The sequence below is a fragment of the Staurois parvus genome, unplaced genomic scaffold, assembly GCF_062004578.1.
Source record: "Staurois parvus isolate SC_StPar_1 unplaced genomic scaffold, SC_StPar_1.0 ptg000132l, whole genome shotgun sequence".
In the NCBI taxonomy this organism is placed as follows: domain Eukaryota; kingdom Metazoa; phylum Chordata; class Amphibia; order Anura; family Ranidae; genus Staurois; species Staurois parvus.
In genome coordinates, this window is record NW_028317928.1 from 2,940,378 (window position 1) to 2,950,396 (window position 10,019).

Genomic DNA, 10,019 nt, shown 5'->3' on the forward strand with positions numbered 1-10,019 from the left:
GTACTTTGTGATGACGTCAAGGTGAATAGCTCTACACCGAGTTCACTATAGGAACCAAAGTTGGATATACATAAATTTAAATTTGGCTAGTTCAGCAGAAACCGGACCAATTTTGGTCCATGTATACCCCTCTCTGTTCAACTGAAGCCAGTCATTAGGCCGGCTGCTGTTTAATAGTCCTGGAAAACCAGCATTTGATCACCTGCTGCAGCCGATGGCTGCAGCGCAGATCTGTGTATTTGACATCAAAATCAATTGTTCCGGAATCTGTGATTTGTTTGTTTTGTTCAACCCACTGGTTAACAAGGTAAAAACTCAACATGCATTCCCAGATTAAGATAAACCAAGTCAATATACATATCTATCTCCTTTATAAGAAACTATGCGGCAGCACAATGGCTAAACGGTTAGCACTTCTGCCTGGCAGTACTAGGGGTTGTTGGTTTGAATCCCAGCCCCAGCACCACCGGCCTGGAGTTTCCATGTTCTCCCTGTGCCTGTGTGGGTTTCCTCCGGGTACTCCGGTTTCCTCCCACACTCCAAAGACATGCTGGTAGGTTAAATGGATCCTGTCTAAATTGGCCGTAGTATATGAATGTGAGTTAGGGACCTTAGGTTGTACGCCCCTTGAGGTTTAGGGACTGATGTGAATGTACAATATATATATTATATAAGTTAGCGCTGTCACCATATAATAACTGTAAGTACCTAAAATAAAATAAATAAGACTATAGCAAAAGGAGATTTTTGATGTGTTCATACAAGTATTCAAGCTGATTCATGAATTCACACAAACACAACAGATCAGCTATATAAAAAAAATCACGAGATCCTCCTTTATATGTATTAATACATTTCCAAACACCTCTGTGGCTGTATTACATATCTTGGCCTCACCTATATGGCTCTCGGTAAGAGGAAAAAGCACCCCTTAAAATTATGGACAGTTCTGAGGCACCCCTTAAAATTATGGACAGTTCCGAGGCACCCTTTAAAATTATGGACAGTTCCGAGGCACCCCTTAAAATTATGGACAGTTCCGATGCACCCTTTAAAATTACGGACAGTTCCGAGGCACCCCTTTAAAGTATGGACAGTCCCGAGGCACCCCTTAAAATTATGGACAGTTCCGAGGCACCTCTTAAAATTATGGACAGTGCCGAGGCACCCTTTAAAATTATGGACAGTTCCGAGGCACCCCTTAAAATTATGGACAGTCCCGAGGCATCCTTTTAAATTATGGACAGTCTTGAGGCACCCTTTAAAATTATGGGCAGTCTTAAGGCACCCTATAAAATTATGGACAGTCCCGAGGCACCCTTTAAAATTATGGGCAGTCTTGAGGCACCCTATAAAATTATGGACAGTCCCGAGGCACCCTTTAAAATTATGTGCAGTCTTGAGGCACCCTATAAAATTATGGACAGTCCCGAGGCACCCTTTAAAATTATGTGCAGTCTTGAGGCACCCTATAAAATTATGGATAGTCCCGAGGCACCCTTTAAATTTATGGGCAGTCTTGAGGCACCCTATAAAATTATGGACAGACCCGAGGCACCCTATAAAATTATGGGCAGTCTTGAGGCACCCTATAAAATTATGGATAGTCCCGAGGCACCCTTTAAAATTTTGGGCAGTCTTGAGGCACCCTATAAAATTATGGGCAGTCTTGAGGCACCCTATAAAATTATGGACAGTTCCGAGGCACCCCTTAAAATTATGGGCAGTCTTGAGGCACCCTTTAAAATTATGGACAGTCCCGAGGTACCCCTTAAAATTATGGATTGTCCCGAGGCACCCCTTAAAATATGGATAGTCCCGAGGCACCCTTTAAAATTATGGACAGTCCCGAGGCACCCTTTAAAATTATGGGCAGTCTTGAGGCACCCTTTAAAATTATGGACAGTCCCGAGGCACCCTTTAAAATTATGGGCAGTCTTGAGGCACCCTTTAAAATTATGGGCAGTCTTGAGGCACCCTTTAAAATTATGGGCAGTCTTGAAACACCCTTTAAAATTATGTGCAGTCTTGAGGCACCCTATAAAATTATGGACAGTCCCGAGGCACCCTTTAAAATTATGGGCAGTCTTCGGGCACCCTATAAAATTATGGGCAGTCTTGAGGCACCCTTTAAAATTATGGACAGTCCCGAGGCACCCCTTAAAATTATGGATCGTCCCGAGGCACCCCTTAAAATTATGGATAGTCCCGAGGCACCCTTTAAAATTATGGACAGTCCCGAGGCACCCTTTAAAATTATGGGCAGTCTTGAGGCACCTTTTAAAATTATGGACAGTTTTGAGGCACCCTTTAAAATTAAGGGCAGTCTTGAGGCACCCCTTAAAATTATGGACAGTCCCGAGGCACCCCATTCTAAAATTTGAAAGCTATTCTAATAGTTTTATATAACACAGTAACATCCACACATGGAGGACACCCAACATTAGAGGTGATTTATTCTTCCAAAGCAAATACACTTTTGCACACTGGTACTGACTAGTATACCAGTGTTTCTCTTCTCCCTCAGTTTTTATCCATCACTGAGCTACTGTGACCCCAGCACTGATGGAGAGGGGCAGGCACCCCTGAAGAAACCTCAAGGAACCCCAGGGTGCCTGGGCACCCTGGTTGACAAAGGCTGGTGTAGAGGCATCCACTCCTCTCCAAATGGGAACTGAGGGAATACCGGCTAGAAGGGTCAATCTCTTCAAATGTTAGTGTAGGCTTCAAGATCCCAAATTCATAATTATACAGTATCTGATTTACCAACCTAATAATCTGCTGTGGAAAATGTCTGAACATTTCTGTAATAACATTTTAATTAGCCCTTCATACAAGATAACATTATTTTATAAATAACTGTACTTAATGATTATTACTCACTTGTGCTGATTACTGTAGGAATTTCTTCTTCTTTAATCCTCACATGACCTCCTTCCTCTTCAGCTTTGATGTCTCCCTGAGACTCTCTGGCGTCTCCGGGGTCTGTGAATAAAGAGAAATTGAAGCCCCCTGTACTGAGATGAATGAGAGACCCCAGACAGTGTGTGTGGGGGGAGACTGGTCACGTCTCAATGACATGATGTGAGGAGGAGAGCCGGAGTCTAATAGAGGCTGATGGCTCCTGACCCCCCCACTGGGCAAATACTGTCCCCCCCATTACCGCCTACTGACAGAGGATGGGGAATAAGAAGAGATTGTTGTAGTGACTGAACAAGGAGGATCAGGGACTCTTCTCTGGATTTAGTGTTTATTACTCACCTGGGCTGATCTCTGGAGGACCTTCCTCCTCCTTACATGGATCATCACCCATCATGTACATCTCACCTGCTTCCTCTTTTACTTCCACTCTTAAAACTTCGCTCTTAAAAGACAAAATAATAAAGATACTAAAATGATGCACTATGCCTTTGTATAACCTGTTTAGTTTAAATGTTGAAACATAATCTACCTGATCCTCCTGAGGGATCTCCTGATGGTCCTGTGTGGAGTCCCAGGAATACAGAGGATGGGGATATCTCTCTCGTGGGTTCCCATTACTGGATCCATCTGTAGGAAACACACACACTGACTGAATCCATTTTTTCTATGTCTTTATATCAGAGGATGTGTGTATCTAGGTGGATCCTCAATACCAGGGGTCTCCAGTTTACTGTCCTTCAGTCTTTAGGGGGGCCGGACTGCGGCCAGCGGAAGTAGAAAAAGTGCTGGTCTCAGTGGCAGTAGAATATGCCCCATGACTGGTATCAGTGGGAGGAATAGTGTCCAATCATTAGTATCAGCGGTAGGAATAGTACCCCATCATTTGTACCAGTGGGAGGAATAGTGTCCCATCATTGGTATCAGTGGGAGGAATAGTGTCCCATCATTGGTATCAGTGGGAGGAATAGTGCCCCATCATTGGTATCAGTGGGAGGAATAGTGCCCCATCATTGGTATCAGTGGGAGGAATAGTGCCCCATCATTGGTATCAGTGGGAGGAATAGTGTCCCATCATTGGTGTCAGTGGGAGGAATAGTGCCCCATCATCGGTATCAGCGGTAGGAATAGTGCCCCATCATTGGTATCAGTGGGAGGAATAGTGCCCCATCATTGATATCAGTGAGAGGAATAGTGTCCCATCATTGGTGTCAGTGGGAGGAATAGTGCCCCATCATTGGTATCAGCAGTAGGAATAGTGCCCCAACATTGGTATCAGTGGGAGGAATAGTGCCCCATCATTAGTGTCAGTGAGAGGAATAGTGCCCCATCATTGGTATCAGTGGGAGAAATAGTACTCCATCATTAGTGTCAGTGAGATGAATAGTGCCCCATCATTGGTATCAGTGGGAGGAATAGTGCCCCATCATTGGTATCAGTGGGAGGAATAGTGCCCCATCATTGGTGTCAGTGGGAGGAATAGTGCCCCACTGTTGCTGACAGTGAGGGAATAATGCCCCAAGGAGAAGATAAAATGAAGCAAAGGGCCACATCCAGCTCTCAGGCCAAAGTTTTGAAACCACTGCTCAATACTATGAAATGAAAGTCTCCTCTTACCCGGTGATGTGAAGGGCAGCCAGCTCTCCATCATGATGTCCTTGTAGAGATCCTTCTATCTTCTGTATGTCTCTGTATATGGACTGTAGGTTGGCTTAATAATCTCAAAAAGGAAAAGAAACAAAAACAAACCTTAAACTCTATCTTGAAAATAAATGTAGATGGCACAGAGCAGTTTGGGGCCCTCAGTCTGAAAGGGGATAGTTCCATTAACAAAAGTCAGAGCATATATCTCCAGCACACATGCCTGATGAAGCAGTCAGTGAGATAACAAGACCCAAACATTGGCAATGGTGGAATACTAAGTCCCCACTATTGATATCGATTGACTAAGACTCCATCATGGTCATTGGTGGGACGACGAGCCCCAATCATTAGCACTGATAGGATCATAAGACTTAATCATTGGTGTTGGTGGGATAATAAGACTCACTCATTGGTGTCAGTGGAAAGAAATGATCCCCAATGGCTGGATGTTGTTAAATAAGCACAATAAAAATCCACCATTGCATTGGATACCTTACCTCAGGGGTGTCAAACTGGCGGCCCTCCAGCTATTGAGAAACTACAACTCCCATCATGCCTCTGTCTTTTGGGTGTCATGCTCATAACTGTCAGTCTTGCAATTGCTCATGGGACTTGTAGTTTGGCAACAGCTGGAGGGCCGTCAGTTTGACACCCGTGCCTTACCCGATAACTTGCTCCTACTCTGCACTGTGTTTCTACATTACTTAGAACTTTTGTGTCAGGCTGGAGATCCCTAAGCCCAACACATCCCCACCATATCTGATGTACCGGGAGCTGGAAGGAACTCGGCTCCTACAATTTGGGAGATTTGCCAATGACACCAGAATGCGGTGTGGAAAAGGTGCATTTGCCACACATAAATGCATTGCCCTTGTGAGATCTAAGTGGGTGCCATTATTGCAGCACATTTGCGAGCGCCAAATCACATGGTACTGCAGTACCATGTGGATCTCCACAGCGCGGTTTAAAAAAGTAGAACCTACACTACATTTTGCATGTGTGTTTGCATTTGACAGCTATGTAGAGACCAGTGCTGCAAAGCCCCCCATCCAATGTTCCCCCCATCAGAGGATGTGTGGAGGTAATATGACCCCCCATCCAGCCCACAGACAGTGCTGGGACCCTCTTCTCTCATAATAAGAAGACATTATTACCTCCTCCTCACTGGGCTCACACTATCCTGCTCTCACAATCTTCCAACAAATTTCTTAGAATAATAATCTCTCTCCTAACACTACTACCGGGCTTCAACAAAATGGCCGCCAGCCCTCCTGAGGACACTTCATCTTGTCACGTGACATGCCATCACCCTCTAGTGGTGGCTCTTTTTCCACACTCGGGATCTGGGCCTCTAGAAGACGCTGCTGTGCGTCACTATGGTAACCAGGAAGTAGGGCCGTTGATGGTACTGCAAAGCGGAAGTGAGAAGTGTTTCCGATGTAGGCGGAGCTCAGAGATAATAGAAGATAGAGATTTGTGGTGCTGATGGGTTCATATATTATCCAGTCTGAGCTACAATAATAAATACATCTCTGTACTGAATTATTATTATCCATAGAGCTGCCCAGAGCAGCCAATCAGAGTGTAGGTGTCATTGTCCTGGTGCAGATCAGGAGATGAGAGGAAATGTCTGGTTGTCATGGCAATACCTCCCATCCCATCCTTCTGTCCAAATGTCCTCTGTGTTATGGAAGGAGGAAAGTCCCTCCAGCCAAGTCATTCTTTAATATATCTGTAGATGTGCTCAACCTTCACAAGAACATATATATATATTACACTATATTGCCCCAAGTACTGGTCGGCCGGCCCTTACACACACATGACCTTTAATGGCCTCCCAGTCTTAGGCTGTAGGGTTCAATATTGAGTTGGCCTCGCCCTCTGCAGCTATAACAGCTTCATCTCTTCTGGGAAGGCCGTCCACAAGGTTTAGGAGGGTGTCTATGGGAAGGTTGGACCATTCTTCCAGAAGCACATTTGTGAGGTCAGGCACTGATGTCGGGGGAGGAGGCCTGGCTCGCAGTCTTCTCTCTAATTCATCCCAAAGGTGTTCTATGGGGTTGAGGTCAGGACTCTGTGCAGGCCAGTCAAGTTCCTCCACCCCAAACTGGCTCCTCCATGTCTTTATGGACCTTGCTTTGTGCACTGGTGCGCAGTCATGTTGGAACAGGAAGGGTCCATCCCCAAACTCTTCCCACAAAGTTGGAAGCATGAAATTGTCCAAAATGTCTTGGTATGCTGACGCCTTAAGAATTCCCTTCACTGGAACTAGGGGGCAAAGTCCAACCCCTGAAAAACAACCCCACACCATAATCCCCCCTTCGTCAAACTTTACACTTGGCACAATGCAGTCAGGCAAGTACCGTTCTCCTGGCAACTGCCAAACCCAGACACATCCATCAGATTGCCAGACAGAGAAGCGTGATTGGTCACTCCAGAGAACACGTCTCCACTGCTCTAGAGTCCAGTGGCGACATGCTTTAAACCACTGCATCCGACACTTTGCATTGCACTTGGTGATGTAAGGCCTGGATGCAGCTGCTCAGCCATGGAAACCCATTCCATGAAGCTCTCTACGCACTGTTGTTGTGCTCATTTGAAGGCCACATGGAGTTAGGAGGTCTTTAGCTATTGACTCTGCAGACAGTTGGTGACTTCTGCGCACTGTGCGCTTCAGCATGCGCTGACCCCACTCTGTCATGTGACGTGGCCTGCCACTTGGTGGCTGAGTTCCTGTTGCTCCCAGTTGCTTCCACTTTGTTATAATCCCACTAACAGTTGAGTGTGGAATATTTAGTAGACAGGAAATGTCACGGATGGATTTATTTCATAGGTGACAACCTATCATGGGACCACACTTGGAGTCACTGAGCTCCTGAGAGTGACCCATTCTTTCACCAATGTTTGTAGAAGCACTCTGCATGCCTAGGGGCTTGATTTTATACACCTGTGGCCATGGAGGGGATTGGAACACCTGAATCACATGATATGGAGGGGATTGGAACACCTGAATCACATGATTTGGAGGGCGGGGACAATACTTTTGGCAATATAGCGTATATAAGCTGATCAGCCATACTTTATGATCACACACCTAACATTGAGTAGGTGCCCCTTTTGCCCCCAAAACAGCCCTGACCCATCCAGGCGTGGACTCCTTTAGACCTCTTGTAACGTAATGGAAATGTAAGATTTGAGTGGATAAAGATTTGATCAGTGGCAATATATAATTATAACCATAGTGCATTCACATGGGACATAAAGGTACAGATTTGAGTAGATTAAATGTAGATTCATCCTTTTTCATTAAGGATGTGTTTTAAAATGTAATTGTAACTGTAGGGACATTTCATTATTGTCATTAAGGATGTGTATTGAGTCCTTGGCATTTGGGAAATGACAAGACATTACAGACAGTGGTCATCAATTAGCATTTGGCTTCTGAAAAGCCTGGCTTCCCCAGGAAGTGTCAGCTTTGTGCTAAATAAAGTTTTTGTCACCTTCTGGGGAAACCTGTTTAGGAGAAAGTGGCTCCAGACAGTTATGCTTCATGACAGCAGGGAGCTAAAAAATATCCATTCATCAAAGAAGTATGTTTAATATCTCATAAAAGCTGGAAAATTAGTTGGAGAGATATGAACATGCTCCCTTCTTGCAGGGCATTCTGTGCACTGCATTTGCATATAAAAATCATATTTGTGGCTTGCGGAGAAAGCCAGGAAAATGCAGGGGATGGTTAGGTGGCGCTGGGTTGCGACAGTCAGATGGTGTTTGGTACTGTCACGATCAGGCTGATGCGCTGGTGTCGGAAATCCAATCCTCGACTTGGTGGTTGGGCCGGCCTTGGCCCAATTGAACTTGGGCAGGTCAGCGCACAGTACATCCTGTGGGCAGGTCAGGACCACCCCCCCCATGGTCAATTAGCCGAGGACTAATGTCCCGCCTACTTCCATATCCCATAAAAGGAGTACCCTGACACTGGGATATCTGTAATTCGTAGGGAGCTGGTCAATCGACTAACGGATTGCTGATTTTCTGACTTGCTCCAGGCGCAGGGTAAAGTTTTACTACTGTCTTTTATTCCGTTTTTATTTTATAGTGAATAGTCATTTGTGTGTCTTCTTGTATTTTTGTAACTTTTTATATTTTGTACATATTTTATGCACTGCCCACTTCGGGAAATTAAATCTTAAAATAATTAGTGACTTCTGTGTATTTAAGAACGTGCTCATATCTTCAGAGAGATTAGATTGGATTAGATTGTATTGTATTTTAGCGCCTTTAAAACACTCGGTTAAGCTCATTGCCAATCTGTATGCAATTGCTCTGTGTGTGGGCAGATTGCGTGCAGATTGTAAAAGGTAACAGATCGGCCAGACGGAGATCTCTGTGTGTGTGTGTGGTGTCCCAGCAGACCATTCTGCGGATAAACTGCTGGGTGGTGGCAGGCTACCTTTTGTGGTGTGTCTGGTGCGGGGGGGGTGTTTGGACAGTGGAGGGGTGATTAACACCGGGGTTCAAGCTGTAGAACAGTGGAGGGACTCTAGAAGGGTAATTACTAGGCTGCTCCTCAACCCCAATCAGTGCACCAGAGTGTATATAAGATTTGTATCTGCCTGTGTGTGGTCCACCAGCTGGATTGGAGCGGAGTCTCCATCTGGTGGTGGACAGAGGTAGTGCGGGCTGTGAAAGTGTTTCACGGCTGATCTTATATACGGTTTTATATATTCAAAGTTAAGTCCCCTTTATGGCCACTGCCATCAGAAAATATTGTTACCATGAAGGGGTGTCAAAGAAAAGTAATACCTCGGTTTACGAATTTAATTCGTTCTGCGGGACTTATCGTATTGCAAAATATTTGTAAATGCCATTTCCCATAGGAATGCATTGAAAACCAATTAATCCATTCCGAAGGTCAGAAAAAAGTAAACGCTACTAAAATACAGCATGAGTTATTTTATCAAGTCATGCGGTATTTTAGTAGTGACAACCATGTGTTAATGTTTCAGCTGTCAGCGGGGTTCTCCACTGAGAGTTGAATGTAAAAGAATTGCCGGCAATGAAAAAAATAATTTAAAAACGGCATGAGGACCCCCCTCCCATCCATACCAAGCCCTTTTGGGTCTGGTATTGATTTGAGGGGAACTCTCACACCAAAAATTAAAAAAAAAAAAAAAAAAAATGGCTTGGTGGTCCCCCCCCCCCCCAAATCCATACCAGACCCTTATTCGAGCATGAAGCCCAGCAGGTCAGGGAAGGGGACGAGAGAACGCCCCCCCCCCTCCTGAACCATACCAGGCCACATGCCCTCAACATGGGGGGATGCTTTGGGGTAGGGGGGGCTGTCCTGTGAGAAACCTGAAGGGTTAATTATTAAAACTGGAGGGTGCAAAATCTGGTGCAGCTAGCAACATGGCAGCCAGTCAGCTTCTAACTTCATCTTGTTCAATTATGCT

The 10,019-nt window shown here is 45.1% G+C and overlaps 1 protein-coding gene across 1 annotated transcript in view; it reads right to left on the minus strand.

Annotated features, from left to right (window-relative positions):
• The window catches only part of LOC149466162 (uncharacterized), a 64,592-nt gene that overhangs the window by 24,876 nt on the left and 29,697 nt on the right, over positions 1 to 10,019 (minus strand). The window contains 4 exon segments of the mRNA XM_089672707.1: positions 2,884 to 2,985; positions 3,262 to 3,364; positions 3,452 to 3,549; positions 4,537 to 4,576. Of these exon segments, the coding sequence (XP_089528833.1) occupies positions 2,884 to 2,985; positions 3,262 to 3,364; positions 3,452 to 3,549; positions 4,537 to 4,576 (343 nt within the window).